Raw genomic sequence first — 25,705 nt, 5'->3', positions numbered from 1 at the left:
CAAACAAATAGCACCCCTACACTCGCATCATGGCTTTCTTCTTCCCAAATATCAACCAGAACCAACCAAAGGGAAGATTTTCTTACTGTATCACCCCCAAGTTTTGATAAATTTGGAGACAAAACTTTTGAATCCCATTTAAGTAATATGAAGAAAGCCAACATGCATACTCCGAAAGAGAGTTTACGTGAATCTAGAATCGGAGGTACGCTTCAATGTAGTTCCAAAAGCCCAGATCAAACAAAGAGCACCCCTACACTTGCACCATGGCTTGCTACTGCTCATAGATCAACCAGAACCGATCAGGGTGAGAATTTTTCTACCGTATCGCCCCCAAATTTGGAATTGCTTTCAAGCAATGTGAAGGAAGTCAATACTCCAAAAGAAGGGTTACGTAAATCTAGAATTGCAAGTACGCCTCGATACATATCACAATCTGATGACAGCGACACAGAAGATTTGTTTGGTTTTGAAAACTTACTTAATCCTGTCGCTGACGTTCTAGAAGATGTTTCTCCTATTATAAGTCACCAAATTCGGAGAACACGAAGGAGCAAAAAAGTATCACCATTTTATCAAGGCAATAATGGTCCAAAAGAATGGAATGGAATTTTAGACGTCACAGACTCACATTGGCGTAAGAAGCCATCCAAAACTGGAGCAATTAAAACTAATCCAAACACTGACAATATAGAAGTTGCAGAATTATCAGAAATTCATTTATTTGAAGATATTCCTGAGGAAAAAAATGAAAATAATAAGGAAGATGGCTATTATTTTCAAGAAGATCAACCATTATCTAAGCCAAAAAGAGCCCCGAGAAAGCCCATTAGGTCTCAACAAGATGAATTCAACATAGAAGAACAACTTCCATGGAGAGAAATAATGGAGCACGAACTTGTTATCGAATCTGTTTAGCCAAATTTATGTAGTTTTACGTCTACTTCGTTATTTTAATGAAAGATTTTTTTAATTTTCGAATTTTTTTTGTATCATGTATGACAATAGATTCACAAATTTTGTTTACGATGTTATTCTTTTTTTCTAATATTATTGCCAGAATGGATTAGCTCTGCCTGTTATTATAATTCCACTGCCAAGTTTGGAATCAGTAAATAATATCTCAATGTCAGCTTCTGCTTATTTATTGCTGATTTGATAGCCACCACCGCCTAGAAATGATTGACTTGAAGATTTATATGGCATTCATTCTCAAGGTTGAAAATTTTTTTCAAATATTAAATTTTTTTGACTGAAATTTTATACTTATTGTCTGCTTGTTTTGCCATAGCTTTGTTTCTGTTTGCCAGGCAATAGTTTCTTTTGATACCTATATCTGAACTAATTTCATTAGTTGAATCATTACATTTGCATCACATGTTTTATGTTGTCAGTGTGTTGTCTGCCTTTGTAGTTTTATATCATGGAACAAATAGAGTATGATAGTCGACAATAGTATATTAGTTTTGTGTTACTTTAATTTTTTCAATATTTCGTTTAAATATTTTTGTTTGGAAACTGTACTTAGATTTGACAAACTTTGTGTAGAACCATATCAAATTCTTTATTAGTAATAAAAATATGGTATATTGACATGACAGATTTAACAGGGAAATATTCTCACTGATAAAATTGTAAGTCTATGGTGGGGATGTCACACTATTTTTATACCCACACTGTTATTGTAGATCATAAATTACGCTAAAATTAAGGTTTCTTTTCTGTCTTTGAACTTAATTTTCCATTTCTGTCTGTTTTTTGATATGAGTCTATATTTCAAGCATTCAAAGAAGTCTGATAATAACAGTTTCGTTGTGTTTTTTGGTGATTTTTTAGTCACAATTTTGTATGTTCATACCCTTGTACAATGTATTGCATTTATTTTTCAATTTGATTCCTAAAATATTACAACATGCTCGTCTTCGTTCAATTGTTCTAGTAAACCTCTACGTTTCATTACAGATTGTTGACAATCTAATATTAGAATATTGTTACAAATTTAGTGCAGTTTTCTATTATTAATAAGAAAAAAAAAGATGTCGACAACTCTCAAACCATACCTGAATGCTGTAAAGTCTACTTTAACAGCTGCTACGTGTCTCCAGAATTTCAATTCTCAAGTCGTGGAAAGGCATAATAAACCAGAAGTCGAAGTTCGTAGCAGTAAAGAATTGTTGATGACGCCGTTGGTCATTGCGAGGAACGAAAAAGAAAAAGTCATGATAGAAGCTTCAATCAATTCAATCCGCGTCAGCATCGCCATAAAACAAGCTGACGAATTGGAACAAATTCTTTGTAGCAAATTCACAAGGTTTATGATGATGAGAGCTGAAAGTTTCGATGTTCTACGTAGAAAACCAGTCGCTGGGTACGACATTAGTTTCTTGATTACTAATTTTCACACAGAGAAAATGTACAAGCATAAATTGGTTGATTTCGTCATTCACTTTATGGAAGAAATTGACAAAGAAATAAGCGAAATGAAATTAGCTGTCAACGCACGTGCCAGAATCTGTGCTGAAGAATTTTTAAAGAAGTTTTGAATATAAGATGCTGTAGAACTAGAATTTCAAGTACTCTTTGCATCTACAATGAATGAACTGGAAAATGCCTTGAAACGAAGGTTTTTTCTCTATGAAAGATGTTTTAAATTTATCATTATATTTATCCAGTATAATAATTATGATATAGTCCATAATATCCAAAGTGTTTAGTCAATATCAATTTTACGAGAATGATATTTTTTCTCCGATTTCAATGATTTGAATCACTGATTAAATTTGATGAAGCCAAATAAAGGTAAAACTTGATAACAAAAAATTTCAGTTTTCTCTTTAAATAAAATTCATATGCTTGGTATATTAATGCTTGATTCTCCCATGTCTAACTATATATATCAACGATCTTAAGAGTGGATAGGTTATTTTTATTACTATATGCAGAATATCTAATTGATGCTTATTGTTATAATTGAAATAACCAGCTGCTTATTTTATTATCTTGTCTGGTTGGCTCCCATGTTCTATATCCCCGCATATGAGCCGACCCCACAAAAACCGCTTTAAAATAGTGAATTTATAAAAATTCTCATATAAGCTGACCCTACAAATCGTAACACACCGTATGCACGTATAACAGTCAATGATGTTCAATTCGAATTTAATAATATTCAAATATCGGTATTCGCTACCTTCTAGTATCGTTTTGTGTTTATATTAATATTGAATATCGCACACACATTCTAGCGCCCCTGTCCACGTTTTAATTAAAAACATTTTTCGATTATTATATTTTATGTTTTATCGTAATCGAAGACAGCCCATTGTGACGCGACTAAATTACTGCCGACATGAAAGGATTTATATCAGCGCCGACTTGCAGTACTTATAACACGTCGTGGACGTTTGATTGAAAGTATTTTACAATTATTATAGAATATTTAACATATCTGGGCGACCACAGCAAATTGTGTGATAAATAATTGTTTCCATTGACAGTGACCGAGAATAACGGGAAGTTTTTGCATTTCCAGCCTATTAAATAGCTTCTAAATGTTATTTAGTATCTATCGCGGTTTTATTGTTAGCCTGGTGTTGCTAATGATAATATCGTTCAGTTTAAGTTTGCGGTATTTATTTATGAAATGTCATTTAGTTCAAGTGCGATCAGAGTTATGCGCTTATAAGCCGACACCTTAGTTTGACAACTTTTTTTTTAGTTTTGAACTCGGCTTATATGCGAGGATATATGGTAATTTGTTCTCATCTGACCAGGCCACCTCATTGAATTTTTCACAACGGTAGCCCTGACCTCTAATGCCAGCATTCATCCATATATACTGCACAGAGTTTTGGCGAAATGAATTGATTGTGGAAACAAAAACTTTAAATATATTTTCCAATTGAGATTCTGACTGACTTAATTTTTAGATTTCAGCTCTATTATGTTCCCCCTTTGTTTGTTTCAAGGCACTGCCTTAGGATCCTGTTGTTAAATATTAGGACCAAATATAGTTATGTTAACTTTTGTGGCCAGTATTTTCAGGGTAGGAATCGTTACCATAGTAACATATTATGCTATCATTTTTGGATGTTACATAACTGATATCAAACTTAATGTACTAGAAGGTATATTTTTGGAATTTTCAATATAGATAGGTAATCATTCGAATAATTTCTATTTGTTGTAAAAATTGACATAAAATTGGATTTTACAGAAAAATTACAAAATTTTAGGAAATCGTCTTTTTTTTTATGTCATTGATGGATCTTTGAAAAACATCTTTCTCAGATGCCATTAACTTTAAGCAAGCTGATGTAATCAATTTTAGTAAATGTTTCGAATTTATCGCAATTTTTTCAGGTACTAAAACCCCTGTTTTCCATGTTGATTAGGGAAACATCACCCATGTAACATCTATGACTGCATTACAATAGTTACATTCAAAATCTTGTTTTGCTGTTATATTAAATTCAATTAGTTGGAAAAAAGTTGGGAAATTTATTATTGGATATCAAATTCATATTCTACTATTAAATGGTAATAATGATATTATTCCATGATATACTGTATTCATTAATTATGTGATAAACAATCGTTCTTGCTCTTATTTCTTTTTTCATTGAAACTAGCTGATTAATTCATTGATGATTGAACAATGTCGTTTTTCATTGTAAATTTTTTGTGGCAACTTTAAAATTGTGCATTTTCAAAATTTATCTGTAATGCAAATTATCAACAAAGCAAATTGTTTAATGATGGATTGTGTAACCAGCCTGGGTCTATTTTACTTATGACACACCATTAGCGATTATATTTACATGGCTTGGCCGAATATAATCCTCAAGTGACAACAATCTGTTTCTCGAGCATATTAGTAACTTGACAAATACAAGAAGGGCTGCATTTTTTTTTGCTTTATGATTATGATCTTTCAACTAACAATGATCAGCTATGCTTTTGGGAGGTGAAAATTATTATTTGTTGAATAATATATTTAAAATTGTGTATTGGTTTGGTTGTAATTTCCATTTGTAAACGTATAGTAGTAGCATTTATAAGTGATATTGGGTAGTTTCAATTTGATATTTGTTGGACAATATTTCTAATTAACCAATGTGCATTTATGTTTTTTTATATTAATCAGAGTCTGCTAATTAGTATTCCAATAAAAGAAGCAAAATTGAAATATGAAAGGAATAGAGTATGAAAACCAACTTATGGACATTGATGAATCAAATTTTACGAATGGAGATATAGAAAATAACAGAAAAACTTCAATATTAGTTGATGGACGTAACAGAAAGAAAAAAGATACAAATGTGTTATATCATTTCATCGATGGTTTTGTTATTGAAGAAGCAGACACTCCATTTACATTAGACACGGGTTCTTTACTCACAAAACAACAACTCCAAGATATCTGGAGGAAACAGCAGGAACTTATCGCTAAAGATCGTGAAGAAGAACGCAAGCTAGATAGAAAGTCTATTTTACCTGAGGAAACGAATGAAGCATTGTTAGATACAGTACATAGATGCGAATATTGCGGTAAACGTGGAAAAGGTCATCGCTCGTCTCGTTTTTGTACTCTACTTTGTTGTCGTCGTTATAATATTGCTGTTGCGAGAAGATTTCGAACCAAGGCAAATAAAATTGATAAAGATTCTAATGAGGAATCCATTGAAATACCGAGACAAAAAAATCATCGTTTTAGCACTCCACCTCTTTCCCCCGTTATTCCCTACTTACCACACGTGAAAGATGAGGATGGTCAAATGGTCACTCTTAGTCCGAGCAAGTGGACAGTAGATAATGTTTGTGATTACATTTCGTCTTTGCCAGATTCAGAGAGTTTTGCAAAAGATTTTAGAAATCAAGAAATTGATGGTTCTGCTCTGCTTTTGATTAAAGAAGATCATTTAATCGGAAGTTTGAATATAAAACTGGGACCTGCGTTGAAATTGTGTTCGCATATTAATAAGTTGCAAGAATGACTTAATGTAAATTTATTTATAGTCGTAGATTTTGGTCTAACTATGGTCATGGATTCAGATGCCATCATTCGTAATTGTCTCAAGTCCATACATTGCTCTTGTTTGAATTATAGATGACCGTACATTTTTGTGCAGTTAAAAATATGTTGTAAAAATGCCGCTTAAGCTTTCTCTATTTACTTTTCCTGCTCATATGTGTTAGCTGTTCTTTTTGTTTATTGCAATTTGCAAAGCATTGTATTTCTCATAATACTACTATATTTTTTTTTTGGTGATATGTCTTTGTGATTATCTACCCTAGCAAACACTTATGGGATTTGATATCAGAATTGTAATTTTTGATTTTCTGATCCAATATTCTTATACTTCTATTAAAAATGCCAAAGAAACTTGAAATTCTACTTTGATTTAAATCCGTTCATATATTTCGGAGTTGATAAAATTAATTCCTGGTTCAGGCATAAGATGTTACAGCCCGACAGGCATGATATTCAGAAAACTCATTCAGATTTGGAAAAACGTTATGCTGTACCACATAACATATAAACCTATAAACTGAACTATTCTCATAAAAATGCGTATTTCTTCACAAGACTAAAAAAGATGACATGAGTCACATGATGTACTTGAATATGTCCAGACCTTGCTAATTGTACAATCAATGAGTTGTGATTGTGATTACCGTAATTCAGAATGCTAAAATGAGTATGAGTGCATTTATTTATTTATTTTATTACTATTTTTTGGAAAGGATTTTTTTAAAAAACGTCACAGAACCTTGGTACTAATTTTGTACAATCATTTTGATTTTTTTTGATTGTCGGTTTATTTATGAGAATCATGTTCACTTAGCTTATTTGCTTCTAAAGGTTTCTTCTATTCTCTGACTCTATATGTGATGAACCTATTTAATTTGATATTGATTCAATCGTCATTGTCAATTGTCATTGCTATGGAAGGTATTTGGTATATTTAAGTAATGACGGTTGGACTCGTATATATATATATATATATATATATATATATACCATAATCAGATCACTTTCATCATATTCAACTATTTTATCAATTCAAATAAAATAGAATATTTTTGCTACCTAATAATTCGAATATCTTATGGAGATCACAATGTTTCGTTCCTATATTCATTTTTTTATTTTTCGCTTTTTGGTGCTGAGAGTTGAGAAGAATTTACTATGTTCTCTTTGAAATGTGTGTAAATCAAAATATATGATTATAAGTGAATAAATTTGAAATGTATTCACATCATTTTTTTTTCATCAGGCACCAACCGTCCGTCTTTCACATGAATTGTATGGCAAGTCTGCTACTTGAAGACATTCCATCACTGCCAAATAGTTTCGTTTTTGGAGTGAGATAGTGATTTGGCTTTCGTTTGTTAACACATCACCTAGAAATATACACCTTCAATACTTATTTCAATATACCTATTTTTCATGATTTCATTTTTATTGAGATATATTTTGTAATGTGATTCCGATTTTCGTAGTAGAGATGATGGCTACTGCGTCCAAACTTTATTTATTTACATTATGTTGTCATCTATTTCATTTCAAGCAATTCTGTTTTTTTCTTTCTTTCTAGATTATTTACAGGTTTCAGCAAAGCTCAAATTGAACATGACTTTCGTTCACTTTCTCAATTGTATGGCTCTGGCTTATGCACCATACGTTGTTGCCTATAAGACGTCTATTTTATCAGAGTATAATGCTCTAAGCCGTGTCGTTTTCGCTGGATTTATTTATATGGTGACTCAACTTGGAAAAATGATGTTACTTGCTACGTTCTTTCCTACTATGGAAAATACGGGAAGCGATTTTAATGTGATGGCAGAATTTTTAAAAACTCTCGTTGATTTTATTGATCTTGTCGGAATTTATTTCATCATCAATCGAACCATTGGAAAACCCGAATTGAAAGTACTAATCGCTGGAATGGGATGGTCAGGTGCAGAAGTCGTTTTCACCAATCTAATTCCTTTCTGGGTCGGAGCGAGAGGCTTAGAATTTGATTGGAAATTCATGAGAATGTCACTCGATGCTAACATCACTCTCGTTCATGTTATGGCAGTTTCGGCCCTTGTATGGGCATATTTACGTACGGACCTAAACAAGAACCTTGTACCTGTTGTCACAGCTCTTCTCACCATGTCTGTGTTCCGGAATTTTATTGTTGAAGTTATTTCTATTGCAGCAGGTTTTTCACCATGGGTTTCACTGTTGTTGAGAGCTGTATTTACGTCCGTGATTGCTACACTATCATTACAACTATATGAAGGTCTTGCGAAGGAGTCTTCATGATATATTTTCATGAATTGAAGTCAAATCAAAGATGTGTTTGGAGGTCGAGGAAGACATTTGAAGGCAAAATTATTAAGGAAAATACTATTATTAATGAAGATGAACGAGTATTAGAAATGTGCTGTATATTGAGGTTTATGATTGGTTTGTGTTTTTACCAATAACAGAGTCATTTTGCAGCAAAATAAGTTTTCGACAATCTCAACTGATAACAATTATTTTCAAGTTGTCCCTTTCAATGTCGTCAATTCAATTTGAAAGACATTGAATCCTGGACTTTTATTGTAATTATTGAGCATAATTTCTATTTCCTAATTGTGGTTCTTTGCGTTTTTTTCTTAATTTTTCAAATCCAGGGGTATTTTAATAATTGTCATCTGTGGTATGTGTATGTCTGTATGATTATTTTGATAATTCTTTTCCATGATACACAATACACATCAAAATTCAGTTTGGGTATTGAGTTCCACAACATTTGTAAGATATAGATTTATGTTTAAATTTAATTAGGGTACCGTATTTGCTAGGTTTTGTAGCCCGGGCATATATTTTTTTAACCAAACTCACTAACCGGGCCCTCATTCAAACTGGCCTTTATTCAAGCACGGGCGCTTGTTATTTTTAAAGTAAAATTATACACAAAAATATATAAAAATAAACAAGATCGATCGTTACAATAATTAATATATTGTCATTTCCAGTTCTCAAGTATGATTTAAACGAAAATTTTAACTTTTTCTACGCACCGCGGGTACAAATCCACAAAAGAAAAAAAGTTTTGCGACGCCCTATTAATATTGAAACGACGCACTTGGGCGTCGCGGCGCCCAGTTTGAGAACCACGGTGTTACATAATCAATGCTATCTGTTATGTAATTGGACGCGAAGGCGTGAGTGTTATCTACCAGCGCTTAAAATTCCACAGCGTTGTGACAAAAGCGCTTCTTATTTCCTATTGTTCTCTACCACTGAAAAATCAGCTTTTACATCGGGCGGGTATTCAAGCACTGGCCCTTATTTATTTTTATGTTCTGTTCACACGGGCGGGCGGCTATTCAAACAGGTCCTTAATCAAGATCGGGCGGTAAAACAAGCATATACGTTATGTACAATAAAAAATATCTTCTTAGGGTTTTGAATTTTATAAGCTCATGCTGGTGCAAGGTTGTGATTTATGCAGAATTTTCATGGCTCTCTGACTTGGATTGAGAATAAAAGAGGGTTTGTATTTGGCAGTTTCATACAAAATAAGCAGCATGCTCAATTTCAGATTCAGTATGTTATTATGAGTGAGCGTTTTGAATGTTACTAAACTTGATAATATTCAAATCAATTGAATAGATATTTTATATCATCAAATAAACTTTCTCATATTCGATATAATTTGCCTCAGATTGGTATCTAATGCTACAATTGCTGGAAATCTAAATCATTGGCCTCATTTTTCCTATGTAAAAATCCTGTCATTTCCCAGCTGACAACATCAATTAATTCATTATTGTGCTGATCATTCTTTTGACACAAGACATCTGTGTTCAAATAGTCCTAGTAGAAATTCTTTAATTTTGTGCATTAACTTGTTGTTCAACTTGATTGAAACTTATTTATAATGCCCACCCCTATCGATTGTTTTTTCTGTTGAAAATTGTGCAAGTATAAGTAGTATTCCTAAAAATTGCTGTTATTCGTTAATTTATGTCAACTTTCTCTGATACGAGTGCAGTCATGAATGACATCTTTCAAAATTAGACCTTGATAAAAAAAAAACTCCTTTGCAATAATGTGTCATTAATTTCTAATTTAGACTTATTTATAATGTAATTTACAACACTGTAGTCGATTTACTTATGTTCATAGTTCTTCATGGTAAAATCCATTATTAGAAGTCAAGAGAACGAAACAATGTCTAGTTCAGTCGCTAGATCGACATCTATTGTTATTTTGGTGCTGGCTATGATCGCAGGTATGTAGGCTATGTATATTATGAATGTTTTGGTCTGATTACTTTATCACACACTTGTGGTGATTGTGTCATTACTTGTTGTTATGTAGTAATTATTATCAACTGTTCACCTTGTGTAATCTGCAAAATAATGTCTATATTGCAATAATATGAATAAATCTCAGAGGTTATGTACTGCTTCAGTTTGAACCGAAAAATCAACATCTTCGTTTATTATCAATTCTTTAAGCAGCAAAGGCTCAAGAGTTTCATCCAAAAGAAGTCGGAGAAGCTTTTATTCAAAAGAAGTCTGCTCACCCATTGGTCGATTCAAAGTCTCTAAAGTTCAAAGTTGACACTGCGAAACTGACAGTTTTTGTTCACGCTCTAATTGATGACAACAAAAACAATTTATCATATCCTGTGCAGATATACTTTCTTTCTGATTATTGTCATAATGTGAGTAGTGATTGCATCGATGTTATTACTGTTCACGTTCGCATGGGCAAATAGAGATCTCAACGTTTCATGATATTTTGTTTTGAATATATGATTATGTTTTGAATTCACCTTGTTTCTGAAATGTATTCTTTTAGTTAGTGAATAAGGTGTTATAATGTCATAATCATATTCAGATTTTCCTTTTTTCAGTTCCAATATGAGTTCGGGGACTGTCTGTGTTAGCCAAGTGAATATACCCTCTGCCCATAGGTTTCAGTCCCTTTACACAACTTGATGTGAAGTAGACGAACAAAATTAGTTACTGGGTATCTCCATATTGGGACACATACTTCTGGAGCGCCGTAAATTTTAATTGAAAACTGTTCCATTTCTAGTATATACAATCATAATGAAGTATATTCAACGATTGTTATCGCACAATGCTATTTTACTGCACAAAAACAACTACCGGTAAAAATATTTGAAACTGGCTTAAATTGCTTGTGACAGTGCGGGTACTAGACCGAGTTTGGGTGAATTATTCGTAAATGATAATACATAAATATCATATTTAACTGCCCAAAAATCATTTCTTCTGTTTTTATCATAAACTAATATCTCTCTTTAAAACGAGGTTTGTTTCGGATCAGTAATTTATTTGATCTACAATAAATGTTCTACTGATCTCAGAAATTCTGTTTACCTTATTTATAATAACATCGTATGAGATTTTTCATATCATTGTCTTCAATATGACTTTGGACAAGAAACGCTAGATTTTCAAGAGAGGATTCATTTTATTCACCATTGCCCACCTGAGTTTATTGCACTGTGGTTTATGAATGAGATTGCAGCTCTATCTACATATCAATTATAACACTAATTGAAAAAAAATTAGTGTTCAACCATACTCTCAAACCACATACCTCTGATTGATTTTTGTTTGCTTTCAGTGTTCGTACTACTATGTGACGAATATAACAGGGATTCATAAGCACTATACAACGACATTTCTTGTAGATTCAAAGTGGAATTCAAATGTCATGTTCATGTCCAACCTCAGTAAATCTAACATATCGTGCAGGTACTGGATCATTTGTATAGTGTTTTTCACCCTTTTCAGTCTAGACCAGACTATTATTGAAAAAGGGAACACAGTTTTATAAGGCACTGTTAAGAATCAATGATCTGAACTTACTTTTCACTTTTCTAAGATAAGATACACCCAATGTTCTTTCTTTTCTCTCGCTGTTGTTAGCTAAATATAAGGTGATTGCCAAAATTTTTTATTTTATTAGAGGGATTGTTGTAATGAAGTATGGATTTTCCGTGTATGTGTCCCCAAGCTAAGCTACCGCTACAAAAGTGGCGCGCGCTGTATAAATGCCTGCGGTGCTTAATTAACTAGAAACGTTCAAGGTAAATGCGCATTAAAAAGGTCCTTCATGTGCTGGTGATTATTAATAATCTATGTTTCTCATTGTTTGTATTATTTTCATAGCGAGAATGTATCATATCATTTTGGTGAGAGAGGGGAATATACCTGGCAAATAGAAATACGAGATACAACAACCAATGCAAGTTGTTCATCCAATGGAATTACAGTTGTCACAAAACCATGGAACTCATACTTACGTAAGTATCTGTTTTTTATTTGTTTTTTTACTCGCAAGATCGTGCAATTTATGAATCTTGGTAACTAATTTCTTAGTTTCAAGTTTTTACGTTTTGTTTTAGGTTAAATTCAAATTTTTGAAGTTGAGTTTTTAGTTGGTATTTTATAATAATTTCTGATTTTTTTTTAGTTTTCTTTTTTATTCTCTGCTTCAAAAATGTCACTAATTAGTAGTTGCTCTTTGTCTGCGTCAGCAAAATTCCGGCCTAATGTTGAAAGAAAAATACCGAATGTCATATAAAGGTGTGCCCATGATATATAAAACCAACAAAATTTGGGTATATTTAGAAAAATAATAAAAAAACAGCCTTTTAGCGATTTTGTCCATCTTCAAGAACTTGAAATTTGAATTGGATTGGTCCATTGGTCGCGGAGAAAAGTGATTTTTTCACAGCTCTAATGAGAACAACAACAGCCACAATATAGCAAAGTCAAACCATAGGTTCGCCACCATAAAAGCAGCTACTACACAAGAATCCATTGAAATCTCTCAATATTTTTATAATAATGTTACATCTAATTATAATTCTATGTTTTTATATTCCCAGCTATCCTTGTGGCATTTTGCATTCTTCTTGGCCTTGCAATTGTATACTCCATTGTTGATACATTTTATAGTCGAAGATTGTTGAATAGATCTGAATCAGTGGACAGATTTATCAATTCAGTAAGTATGCATGTATGGGTATCCTATGCCACAAATTTCTATTTTTTTAAATTTATAGAACATCTCAAATATAGGTGTAAATTTTTGTTGTTGTTTATGTTTTTTATTTAAGGCACTTGAGGCACGTCTTTAATTTGCAATGTCAACTTTGCCCAACATTCTATACTCCAGGCCACTGTTAAGTCAAATTTTCCTAAAACTTTATAAATATGTGATCGTACGTATTATGAAAAAGCCATCGTGCAATAGTCATTTGCAATCTTCATCATTTTTTTCAAAGGATGTTCGTCTTAAAACATTGAAAGAAACTGTTATTACTTCTTTCTCTGCAGAAAATTACAATGTGAGCATAAAAGTTTCGCCATGCTTGAACATGATTGGCATACTCATGATTTTTGAATTGTTTTAGTATTTCTAAGAAGGGTAATTTTTCTATTGTTGTATAATGTCAAATTTCACATAAACTTACGCTGCTTTTTTTTAAATTCATTTTACTCTGTTTAGTCTATTTAGTCAACACTGAGTTGAATTAAAGACATTCAGACAAGTTATCCGATATTGTCTGTTTTGATACAATGTTTATAATTATAATAATATGATCATGACTTGTAATAAAAATGTACAATTTGAACATACTAAATTATGTTGTGTTTTCCTTAGAAATACAGACAAAAGCCATGCTCTTGAAAATCGAATAATAAACGTGACTGAAGTAAAAAATAGGTTGATAGATAGAGAGTTTTCCCCAATATACAGGCTGATCCAAAAACAGAACTCATAAATTTCTTAATTCTATGAAAATGTAGAAAATTTATTTAACTCCTGTTTGTGTATGATTGCACACAAAAGTTTTAGTAATCCAGGATCATTTGCACAAAAGTTATGTTCTCGGATATCTTCCAAATGGCTTGGTCATTCCGTACTCATAGAAGAACCAAATGCTTTTTATTAAGTAGGCTATTTACTTAATGATGAAAAAAGTATCTTGACTGTAGTCACATGTGAACTTGGCAATGTGCACCTTTACTGATAGCCAGGTTTTGCTGTTCCATAAAAGTATATCTCATGTAAACAAATCTTTGTAATTAATCATTTCAGCAATCAAGAATAATTATTGCATCTTCATCACTGGGGTGGTTGTTTATTGGTGGATTTTTCATCCAGTGAATTATTATTTATGTACATTATTGAGATGTTTCATGGCAGAATTTTTTATGAATATTACAATATATTTTAGGATCTTGGAAGTACTACCACAATGGATGAAACCATGGTTCCAGAACCAAGGCCTGCCAGAGAACGTATGAAGTCCGTAGATTCTTTCAGAGGGTGAGTTATTATGTTTTTCAATTATTCAACAAATTTATGATTGAAAAATATTTTTACGTTTTAAATACTATCTCTGTCAAAAGTGGATAGGTTTAGTTATTATTAGAGTTGTGAAGTGATTATTATAGCTGAGAATTCAAGGGAAATAACTTTATTAACAGTTAATCGGGTGAATTAACTGAATAACCAAATAAACGCAGTGTGATGTTTGACGTAATAAGCTTTAATTTGAGATGTCCAAATGGTTCCAAAGCTTTGTTTTTTTTAATTTTTGGGTTCTCACAAATACAGTTAGTGGGACTTTTTTTCAATTCAACGCCACAGCAGATATATTTGCGATGGACTAATCATTTTTGAAGAAATTATACAGTATAAAGGTGATTTGTAGCCGAGATGTCAGTTAACGATTAAATAAAATAAGTCGTAACCATTTACCATCTAAAAATGGTTTACCGATTAACATTCCAAGCTCTAGTGATTGTACATCAATACATGACTTGTAACCTCTCAACAAACTGTTCGAAAAATTCATCTTGATATTTCAGAGGTCGCCCATTACCTTTCTTTTACTTCTGAGTGAGTACACATAACCATGCATTTAACAAATTATCTTGAAAATGTTATTTATGTGCTATATTTGCTTTTGCATTTCAAACTAGGCTGGCAGATGCTCACACTTATATACCGAGATGAAATATTTTTAACTTTTTAACTGTTTGATTAAATATTTTAGTACACAGACGATCAAATTTATGACATGAAATCTTCTATGGCGAACTAGCCTACTGAAACATAACAAAGAAATATTTTTTATATAATATGATTTTTACAGCATCTGCATTGTGATCATGGTATTTGTCAATTATAAAGGTGGATGGTATTGGTTCTTTCATCATTCACCATGGCATGGTACGTCCACTGATACTTTTATATTTATTAACTGAGTCTTCATATACTTTAGAATGTGTATCGTGATCATGATATTTGTCAACTATGGAGGAGGCTCTTATTGGTTTTTCGCCCATGTTGCTTGGAATGGTAAACCAGTGTGTGCCATGCATATGATTCAATAAATTTGATTCGAAAATTTGAATAAATTAATTATTCAGAATGATTTTTTGTGCAATCCGTTTTTTAAACCCAGAATCATGTGGGTTCTATTGATTGTATTTCTTCGAAAAATTATCATTTGTTGAGATACCTTTTTTATATTGAAAAATGTATTTTGAATATTTTTATTTGGTATGAAAATTATTCAATGATGTTAATTCACTTGCCGGACACATGAAAATTGATTTAAAACGCAAAAAAAATTAATTTAAACACTTATATTCTATATAACTGTATAACAATTTTTGCTATTGTGTACGTTACAAATTTGCCATATATAATTCTATAGATTAATAATGTGATTGTTAAATGTTTTCAAATTTATGAAAGAATTCTCTAATACCAATATTTGGATATTTGCCTTATTTATTTATTCATTTCAAAAAGTCAAAAAATGCATGTGATATGATTGAATATTACATGATTATTTGATAGTATAAATTCTACAATAAACTTTAATTAAAACTATTCAATAATCAAACAATGTTTTTGTTGGTATGCAGTTTGCGATATTTGCTTTATGCACACTGTGGCAATGTTACAACTTAACAAATAATTTTTTGTAGCCTTCAGTGGCCCAAGGTTGATTCTATTAAAATATCAATCAAATTCGATTAAATTTGATATTCTGGTAGCTCTTGTAAGTTGTAACTAATGATTCTCTTGTGAATTTTTCAGCCTCTTTCAGCGTTGTGAAAATGTTGATTCTATAGTGATAACTCGAAAGAAGCAAAATTAATCTTTTATATTTATGAATCTCACTTAAAATCTTTGCTGGTGAATTCGCTGAATGAGTTCTTACTGATTCTCAATCTTAGAGAGCAATTTAATTCCACACAGACAGAATAAAATAATATGATAAGCTCTTATTATAAGCTATTAACCGATGACCAAATGAAACAATTTTTGAACCTATTTTAGATTTATTTTCACTATAAAGGATATTCATCAAGTATCTTATAAATATTTAATTTTATTAGTCTATGATGCATTGTTGTTCTCCTGTAGTGTGTGTACCAGGTTAGGATTAGGCCATAATTTTATTCCGATTTTCCTCATTTTGTTCTATTACGAGTTCGGGGACTGTCTGTGTTAGCCAAGTAAATATACCCTCTGCCCATAGGTTTCAGTCCCTTTACACAACTTGATGTAAAATAGGCGAACAAATTTAGTTAGCTCCATATATACCAGTAGGCTATTTCTGGAGCGCCATAACGATGATTAGTTCTATACCGTTTTCTCTTACATTCTCTCTTCTCATTCATTTTTCTATATATAATTTTATTGAATATTGACCTATTTCATTTATACTTTTTCAGGATTAACTGTTGCTGATCTGGTGTTTCCATGGTTCATGTTTATTATGGGGATAAATATTGTGTTGTCGATTGATAGTTTAGAAAGAAAAGCAACACCAAAATGGGAAATTGCTTATAAGATCTTGAGAAGAACTGCGATTTTATTCTTTCTTGGCTTGTGTATCATCAACCATAACAGTAAGTGAAAAGGCCAAAGTTTTTTTTTAAAATATTTTCTTTTGCAGCTGGGGTCAGAGTTCAAATTTCTTTTAATTTTTGTTAGCTAGTAGTTGTGGAGTCAGAGCCTGGTGTAAATTTTCATTGGCTTCCCAGTCCTGGTTGTAAATGTTTTTGCTGAACACTTAGCTAGCATCACTGTTTAAAGGTCTTGGGTTTGATTCTTGGTTGAACCAGTTACCATTCTATGCCACCAATTTAGTTGGTGCATGTTAAACTTGAAATTTCTAGTCGCCCGGAAATCTTTTAATGAGGTGGTGTCTTGGAACTGTGCTGCTGCCCAAAGAAGTCTTGTTCAGAGAGACGAGACACTCATCGAAATATTTTTTTGTATATCACCAAAGTTTTATTTGTTTGATAACAATATTTTAGAAAATTTTGGTACATTGTTTGAATTCCGAAATTAAATTGTTTTTAGTTCTTCGTTATGAGGTCGCGACTTTAGGATGCTTTTTGGGGAATGCAATTGTTTTTGTCTGTGCAAATTTTAATTGTATTAAGTATTACCGGTAGTATGGAGCGATTTTGTATTACACTTTTGTTTTCGTTTTGTGACTGCAATCACAGTGAGTATTGTATAATTAGTATCAAAGCTAGGGATGTAAGTTTCGAATATAAATTTTTTTGAATCGAATTTCGAATCACAAAGTTCCGATTCGAATATTTCCGAATCTGATTCTATTTAGTATATCATCATATCATCGTTAACTATCTTCAAATTGGGAAGAAATATCGTATATTCATCCGAATGATAAACGCTAGTTAGTACCGTATGCGCCATGATTTAAAAAAAGCAATGGTAACGTTGGAAGCATCGCAGTCATGTTTATAAAGAGTAAAGCAATGATGTTTTATTATAATCATATTATGTAGATAATTTGAAGAAACGTTTATATATTAAAATGTTTGCAAAACTTTGTAAAAATTTGAGTAGTTGACCAAAATTGTGCAAAACCATTGGTCCCTCGAAAGCTGCTACCAAAATAAAAAAATAACGACTGTGGGAGTGTCACGGCTTTGTAAAGCTGAAAACAAACGCTTTTGGTCGATTTCAAAGCATCGCCGCTGTGTCAGGCATTTGTGCCTTGTGATATCTATAAAATTCTTTTTAAATTAAATCAAGCCATTTTTTCCTAAATTGCTTCGAATTGATGTTGATTCGAATCGCTTCGATTCGAAATTCTGGAACTTACATCCCTAATCAAAGCAACACACTTTTGAATGTTGTGTCAAAATTTGTTGTACCGATAGGATTTTTTTATGAACATACCTATTCATAGTTTTGTCATGCAGTTAAAATAAGACTAGTTTCATTCTCATTATTCTGTATCTATTCTCTATTTAAAGAATTCAATGATCAAGATCAACATTACTCTTTTTCAAAGTAAATTAGCACATTTTTGAATTTTACCACCATGTGATTCTATTTGAATATTGGAAATTTGAACTTTCTGAATAGTTAACTATTTTGCTTTTTATTATATTCATGTAGAATAGTAAATATAAGAGCAAATATTTTTACAGCTGATTTTGTCAACATGAGAATACCAGGAGTTCTACAGAGATTTGCAGTTGCATATTGCATTGTAACGTTACTACATTGGGGATTCCATAAATCAGTTTCTGATATTTCAACCATGGTAGTTAATGCTACTTCAGGTAACATTTACACTTTTTTCATCATCAGCATCACTAAACATTCGTATATTAAAGCATAAGCAGATTTCTCTTGCATAGGAAAAACCATTTGATTATACTGCATCAATATCTATTAGTTTTGGTGAAATCCATATACCGTATATTCTCACATATAAGCTGACCTCCCAAAAATGGTGAATTTATGCAATTTTGCATATAAGCTGACCCTACAAATCGTACGCTCTTATCGTGAGAACTTAGCTTGGTTCGAGTTGTAGCTGCTGGAATTAAGTTAGCATAATGTCATTTCGTTTGAGTGTGATCAGAGTTATGCTCACATATAAGCCGATCCATTAGTTTGGCAACTTCTTTTTGAGTTTTAAACTCGGCTTATATGCGATGGTATACGGTACTTACGGTACCCTATATACCGTACTTCCGATTTCAATTCAAATTTTAGTATTAAAAATTTCACTGATATCCAATATCAATGTATAGGCTACTACTATTCATGGCTGGCCAAACTTAGAAGTCAATTGACGGTTTTAAAACTTTAAAAAATACCGTATTTTTTACTGTGAGGTTCAACTTGTTTCACATGAAATTTTTTATAGGGACATTGATTGAAATTACTCCTGATCTCAAGAATTCAGAATTTTGAACATTTGATTCATTTTGGAAATTTCTGAATTAGTTACTCTATAACCGACATGGACAAACTATGGCCCACGGGCCAAATATGGCCCATTGAGTAATTTAATCCTGCCCGCCTGATGCTGCCACAACCAAACTAAAAATTTCTATGTTTTACCTAAAAAATAGCTCACAAAATTTGCCGAGATTGTGATTTAGTTTTGGCATGAGGCTTATTGTTTTCCGCATTTGCTTATGTAAGACTGTAAATACTGCTCATGAAATGTAATATTTTACATCACACTTATGCAGCTCGTCAGTTTAGATGGGCAGAAGTTTTGGCCCCTGGTCAAGAAAACTTGCCCATCCCTGCTCTATACACTGTTGTGCTAATTAATTAACTTCTTTTTCCAGAAGATGGAAGTAATCCATGGTGGTATCTAATTCGTGATATCAAAGTTTATTGGTTGCAATGGATTATTATTGCTTGTTTTGAAGTGTTATGGCATTGTCTTACGTTTCTGTTACCTCTCGACAATGGTTGTCCAACGTAAGTGATTTTCCTAAAAGTTTTGTTGCTTTGTGCTATTCCGAAAAAGCAATTTTAGATTTGTCCAAGCTTTGTCCACTGCTTATTAGTTAAAATCATGGCTGTGTGTGGTTCGGCTGACAAAATTTGCCTTTCTTAATTTTGATTTCAATTAGCACTTTTAGTCCAATGCATGAAATTCTTTCCAATGAATTTAAAATTTCTTCCATCGTAGCTATTTCATGAGGAAAGTATGCTTAGGAATCGTTTGTTTTTTTGCTCAATAATTGATCCTATATTTTATTTATTCTCCACTGGGTTTGTTCAAAGCTCGTGAAGAAGTTATGTTTTATCTACTTGTGGAAATTTGCTTTTTAACTTAATGTAGTTTCCACTTTTAGGATTTGATATGTTTTTGGCATATAATTATGATTTATAACTTAGATGTATAACTTGGTACAAAAAAATTTGTTCATTGTTTCATTCTTCGATTTTAATCATGCTCACAGCACACACTTAGAAGTAAAAAAAGCTCTACACTCTGAGCAACAATTATTTGAAACTTTATTAAATTGAATTCATTTGGACATGTTTGCATTGCTGGTATATTTATTTTTAGTTGTTTTTGTACTTTTCAGTGGATATATTGGACCTGGTGGCTTAGCAGATCATGGTAAAAATTTCAATTGTACTGGTGGTGCTGCTGCTTATATTGACAGAAAAGTATTTGGAGTAAAACACTTGTATGGTAGCACAACTGCTAAAGTAAATAAACCTTTATATTGAGTTTAATCATATTGTGTCACAAATAGGCTACTGCTGTAAAATCTTTACAGGTTGCATATGGAAATTTTGTTCTAGCAAACTTGTTTTTCATTTTACCCAAATATTCTCCTTTTTTGGCATTGTGATGATATCGATTGATGCCATAAATCAAACTTTTTGTTTTTGCCACTTTTATGAATTCTCCGACAATGCTAACTTTTTTTCACATTGTTTAAAATCACGATTGATATTTAAACAGTCGCATTTTGAACGAAAAAAAATGCATTTTCATGTCAGACTTCAATGCTTTTTTCTAAGGAGCATATGTACATACCATATACTCCCTCATTTTCTATTAACTTAGTTTTTCATGGATTATCAAAGTTTTAGTGCAGCTTGAGCGCTTAGTATAGAAAGCGTCTAATTTAACAGCCTTGACATCGCAAATTACACATTGGGTTTAAATTTCATGACCTCCACCTCATCCAGAAGGCAAAATAATTAGGTCGGCATTGTTGAAGTTGTTAAAAGACGTTTCAAATGAAAATTTCCATCGTTACATATCACTCAGTGTTTTATCAAAAAAAAATTCATTGCTTATTTTATTTCAGAAAGTGTATTTCCCCCCTGATTTTGATGAAACTATTCCTTTTGACCCAGAAGGACTTCTTGGATCAATTCACAGCATCTTGATAGTATTTTTAGGATTGCAGGTAGGTTTCCATCATTGCTTACCCAAGTAACCCATAATCTGAATACTACCTAACTGTATTAAACTGGTATAACTGGGAGAAAATGTATTTTTGCTCAATGGTGTGGCACATCATGCTAAGCGTTAGGATTACGCTCTCCACCACACCTCTGATTACCCTTCGTGGGTTTGCATGTTTGAATCTTGTTGGTGATAATTAGATTGCTGGACTCCTCGCTGCTGTAAGGTGGTTCATGTTATCGCTGGTTGGTTACGTCTTCCTCCACCATCAAGATCATGCTTCTGAGAAGGGCTGGCTAACTAATCCCAAGGACTAATCAGCCATACCATCAATTCGCCATTTCTTTCCTCTCCCCGGGGAAAAATACTCTTTTTTAGAACGTGGAAAAGCGACTAACGCTGATATATATCGGCCAGATATATCGACCGATTGGGCCGATATGATATATCGGCAAACACGCAATATCGGCCCGATATATCGGTGTATCGGAGAAGGGCTGGCTAACTAATCCCAAGGACTAATCAGCCATACCATCAATTCGCCATTTCTTTCCTCTCCCCGGGGATAAATATGTAGAATCGTAAATCCGAAAGGGTAAAGAGATGAGGTATCCTTGTTAAATTTATGGTATTTATATATCAAGAGAGAAATGCTCAAATTTATATTTACATGGTAGGCCAAAATTGTTGGCACCGTTATTTTAGCAAATAATAATCCAATGTTGAAGTAGATAACTGAATGTCATAAACAAACATACCGAAGTCATATGAAGGTGTACTCAGTACTTATAAAAGATAGCAAAATTCAGCAATAGCCATAAGATTCATTTAAAATATGAACAGATATTTAGGTAAGCATTCCAGCGACTTTCCCTGTGTTGGGAAATTTTGAAACAGCAATTTTGCAAAGCGATTCATAAATGTACTTTACAGCCAAAAAATTAATTGTTTAATTCCAACACTTTGTTTATGTCCATAATGATACAGTATTCAATTTATTTGAAAAAACAGTAGATTTGATACATTTTTTATTGTAAAACATCTAAAAATTTGAGCTTTTTTCCAACTTATTTGGTCGTATCTTATATTGTGTGTATTTTATATGATTTTTTCAACAGTATTGGATAGTAACGAAAAAATTTAACACAAGATTATTTAAAACAGGCTGGTAAGATCTATTTGTACTACAAGGAACCAAAACAGAGAATTATCCGATGGTATTGTTGGTCATTACTTCTTGGTGTTATATCTGCAGTCCTGACTAAATTTTCTCAGTATGACGGTTGGATTCCAGTAAATAAAAATTTATGGTAAATATAGTTGACTGTTCATTCCTGTACTCAAATCATTATATATCAAGTCTAAATGTGGAAACATGGGAAATAATGTTTATAAAATGATATTTTGCTACACACTTGAAATTAAAATGCACAGCATCGAAACCACTGTGTTGGATAAATATTAACAAAGGCGATTTAGATATTCATTCTTAACTTTCTGGTAAATTTACTACTTTGAACTAAATCATCAGATCCAAACTTGGACCAAATTCTGAAGTAGATATTTTAATAATTCACTTCGCAAAGAGGGATGTTTTGAGGTAGTTTTATATTTTACATCATATAGGTGATCATTTCAAATTTAAATACTTTTGATTAATTTGTTGGTGATCTATAAAATCATGATAAAAGTCTTGATTTTTATCAATAAAATTTAGCATAAATCTTCATTTTTGCTGCAAAGTTGCAGTTTTACTCCAACAAAGTGTCATAAGTACGTAATCTCAAAATTTCTCTTTGGAAGTTTAATTAATCCATATAAAATTGTTTGTTTTGATTTCAGTAATTGGTCATGAATTTTTATTTTTCACCAGATTTAGTTTATTTTGTAATTTGGAGGATTGCTTTTTGTATTTTTAGGTCTACATCATTTGTGACAACTCTTTCATGTTTTGCATTCTTCATACTACCTACGATGTATTACATTATTGATATCAAAAAATTGTGGACTGGTGCTCCATTCTATTTTGTTGGTGAGTAATACAAACATATACAGTTTAGGTGTTTCATTATACTTATGAAACACAAAGTGAGTCTGAACAACTACCAGATTATTCAATTTCAAATTTTTACTACATCAAGTCAGTAAAAGGCTATTCAATTGATTTTTCTATATTTTCCGAGTTGTACATCGCCTTATATTCACCTTCCGATTAAAAAATAGTTCTCTGTCTAAGTATGACTTTCAAACTTTTTTGAATTTTTGCAGGAATGAATAGTATCTTCATATATGTCGGACATGAGGTGTTTACGGGATATCTTCCATTTAGTTGGGGTGCTGGTTCTACGTCAACTCATGCTGAATTACTCGCAATGAATATGCTGGGAACTGCCTACTGGGTCATCATAGCTTACTATTGCTACAAGATCAAGTTTTTTGTCAAGATTTAATCCCACTTACTCTATCAAAAAGTTCCATTTGATTTTTATTATATATATTTTTCTGGTTACTCTACTCCATGCTCAAATGTGGTTATTCAAATTGGCAAAGTGTAGTAATATTATTCTGCATTTGCCACCGTTATAGGTCCGAGTATTGGTCAATGTTCTATATCTATAATTAAAATCACTACTCAAATTCTGTAAATTTTGGTGCCAAATTTTTTATTATATGTATTCTATGGATGCTTATCGCTTTGTTGCAGAACCCATACTATTACCGTATATATTGATTCATATTGCCATTTACTCTCCTAGTGTTCATATGCATTGATTTTCATATAATTAGTTACAATCATTAAAGATGAATCACTAGTAGACTAGGCTTGATTTAACTTTTCGAAAATGTAATCTCTCTGGATGCAAAGTTTTCTTTTCGGGGGAACTTTAGCTCATGGTTCAAATTATCCCGATTTTTTCAGGAATTCCTTAACATTAAGATTTTGACTATAATTTCAGTACGGGCCATATCACCCCTTTAATATCTTATTAGAGATCATTAGCTTGTTTTCTCTAAAAACCTAGTTTTCCTATGATTCCATGGTGCAGTATTTGTTATATATTCATGTCACATGTGCAATATCTTATGCATATTTTTCCGTTTTTTATTATTATATATATTGGTCCATCTACAAGCAGTGATAAGGCTACATTATATTCCCCATAAAGTTATTATTTGCGAGGTATGTCAAAAAGGAAATTTTGTTAAACTTTCTGGTGTGAATTTACCGCCAAATTTGAGGTGCAATTTTGCAAACGGTATGTTACCTTATCACTGCTCAGTAATTTGTAACGCATTCTGAGTATTATATAAAAATTATCATTGAAAGCAGTATTGCATATTTTTATTTGCGGAAGAGCCAATTCAGTGTTGAGTTTCCTAATGTACCGGTACTCTTGCGGCGTTGTGGCGCATCGTTCTAAGGCATCTAAGCGTTATGAAAAGGATTGCGCAGTTGCGAATCTCGTGCGGGATAACTATGTGCGAGAAGATTGCTGGACTCCTCATCGCCGCAGTGTGGTTCCTCCATCATTAAGTTAATGCATCCGGGATGAGTATGTGAATCCTATCGATTGAAAACAAATAATTGACTAGCTAATCCCACACGGACATGGACTGTTTGCCGGGCGAGAGGTCGCGGTTAGCCATAGGATTAAGTCGTATCGAATTTCATCTCCCTGTGACAAATATGTAACTCCTAATGTTCCCATTGTTATCAATTATTTTGTTTAAGTATATCTTGTAAGATGAAAGCCTCAGGCGGGAGTTATAACAATTTGGAATTGGAAACATTCGAAAATTATTTTTATTTCCAGGAAGCAACTAACGCTCAAATATATGGACACCAAGTTCACTGTCAAAGCAGTGTTTCGTGATTTGAAATAAAATTGCAAAATTTGTGTAAAATATTGGGCCCTGTCTGCTTCAAAAAATATTCAAATATAAAATAATAACCTAGCGGCTTATTTTATTATAGAAGCACTGAAAATTTGAAATTTTCTGGTTTATTATTTAGGAAAAAATCTTGTCGTATACGTTTAAATCTCAAAGTATTGTTCACTTTCCCGATTCTTAATTTTTTTTGGTCCAAACATTCTTCTTGCGTTTGTTTGTATATTAAACCTACCTATCAACCTACCTATTTTCCGCAATGCCCAATCTAGCAATCAGTGTAGTTTTTCATGGCTTGGTTTTTCCTAAAGCTTTCATGGCTTCATGAGTATGACTTTCGTCGCAAATTTATTACATTCCACTCCCCACATTATCTTTGGATGAGGTTGTGGGAATTGGTCATTATCAACGTAATTGTTAAAGGGAACAACAGCCCGGAAGTTTAATACTATCGTTTATTTAGTTTGGCCCAAGCCTCATTTAATTGGGCTTGTGTTTTTGCGTGCGTGCTGGTGGGCAGG

The 25,705-nt window shown here is 32.3% G+C and overlaps 4 protein-coding genes across 6 annotated transcripts; all 4 read left to right on the top strand.

Annotated features, from left to right (window-relative positions):
• Positions 1-1,900: 1,900 nt before the first annotated feature.
• LOC120331238 (actin-related protein 2/3 complex subunit 4) lies at positions 1,901-5,147 on the top strand. Its single transcript, XM_039398315.2, has one exon. It carries the CDS (start codon positions 2,037-2,039, stop codon positions 2,541-2,543), a length of 507 nt encoding a protein of 168 aa, XP_039254249.1. The 5' UTR covers positions 1,901-2,036; the 3' UTR covers positions 2,544-5,147.
• A 36-nt stretch (positions 5,148-5,183) lies between these two features.
• Positions 5,184-7,602, top strand: LOC120331219 (polyhomeotic-like protein 3). Its single transcript, XM_039398294.2, has one exon. It carries the CDS (start codon positions 5,190-5,192, stop codon positions 5,994-5,996), a length of 807 nt encoding a protein of 268 aa, XP_039254228.2. The 5' UTR covers positions 5,184-5,189; the 3' UTR covers positions 5,997-7,602.
• LOC120331227 (BOS complex subunit TMEM147-like) lies at positions 7,114-10,122 on the top strand. The gene has a single exon (XM_039398303.2). It carries the CDS (start codon positions 7,550-7,552, stop codon positions 8,315-8,317), a length of 768 nt encoding a protein of 255 aa, XP_039254237.2. The 5' UTR covers positions 7,114-7,549; the 3' UTR covers positions 8,318-10,122.
• A 16-nt stretch (positions 10,123-10,138) lies between these two features.
• Positions 10,139-24,620, top strand: LOC120331184 (heparan-alpha-glucosaminide N-acetyltransferase-like). Of its 3 annotated transcripts, none has more exons than XM_039398248.2 (15): positions 10,139-10,280; positions 10,513-10,718; positions 11,654-11,784; positions 12,202-12,335; positions 12,924-13,042; positions 14,280-14,371; positions 15,204-15,280; positions 16,801-16,977; positions 18,541-18,675; positions 19,702-19,837; positions 20,455-20,581; positions 21,193-21,294; positions 22,458-22,603; positions 23,213-23,325; positions 23,562-24,620. In XM_039398248.2, the coding sequence occupies exons 1-15, from the start codon at positions 10,181-10,183 to the stop codon at positions 23,741-23,743; spliced, it is 1,977 nt and encodes a 658-aa protein (XP_039254182.2). In that variant the 5' UTR covers positions 10,139-10,180; the 3' UTR covers positions 23,744-24,620. The 3 variants fall into 3 exon arrangements, with proteins under 3 accessions (XP_039254182.2, XP_039254181.2, XP_039254180.2); XM_039398247.2 differs by lacking the exon at positions 15,204-15,280 and adding an exon at positions 15,333-15,409 and having other exon boundaries at positions 10,140-10,280; positions 10,510-10,718; XM_039398246.2 differs by having other exon boundaries at positions 10,140-10,280; positions 10,510-10,718.
• Positions 24,621-25,705: the final 1,085 nt, after the last annotated feature.

The sequence above is a fragment of the Styela clava genome, chromosome 6 (genome assembly GCF_964204865.1).
Source record: "Styela clava chromosome 6, kaStyClav1.hap1.2, whole genome shotgun sequence".
NCBI classification, from domain to species: Eukaryota; Metazoa; Chordata; class Ascidiacea; order Stolidobranchia; family Styelidae; genus Styela; species Styela clava.
The sequence above is the reverse complement of the archived record's forward strand: the minus strand, read 5'-3'. Positions and strand labels throughout refer to the sequence as shown.

What these genes read in the sequence shown, in the direction of transcription:
- LOC120331238 (XM_039398315.2), top strand. Translation starts at nt 2,037, where the DNA reads ATGTCGACAACTCTCAAACCATACCTGAATGCTGTAAAGTCTACTTTA.
- LOC120331219 (XM_039398294.2), top strand. Translation starts at nt 5,190, where the DNA reads ATGAAAGGAATAGAGTATGAAAACCAACTTATGGACATTGATGAATCA.
- LOC120331227 (XM_039398303.2), top strand. Translation starts at nt 7,550, where the DNA reads ATGTTGTCATCTATTTCATTTCAAGCAATTCTGTTTTTTTCTTTCTTT.
- LOC120331184 (XM_039398247.2), top strand. Translation starts at nt 10,181, where the DNA reads ATGGTAAAATCCATTATTAGAAGTCAAGAGAACGAAACAATGTCTAGT. An exon ending in TTTCTGATTATTGTCATAAT is followed by an intron (nt 10,719 to 11,653) that starts GTGAGTAGTGAT and finishes GTTTGCTTTCAG; the next exon opens with TGTTCGTACTACTATGTGAC. An exon ending in TAGTATTTTTAGGATTGCAG is followed by an intron (nt 21,295 to 22,457) that starts GTAGGTTTCCAT and finishes TATTTAAAACAG; the next exon opens with GCTGGTAAGATCTATTTGTA.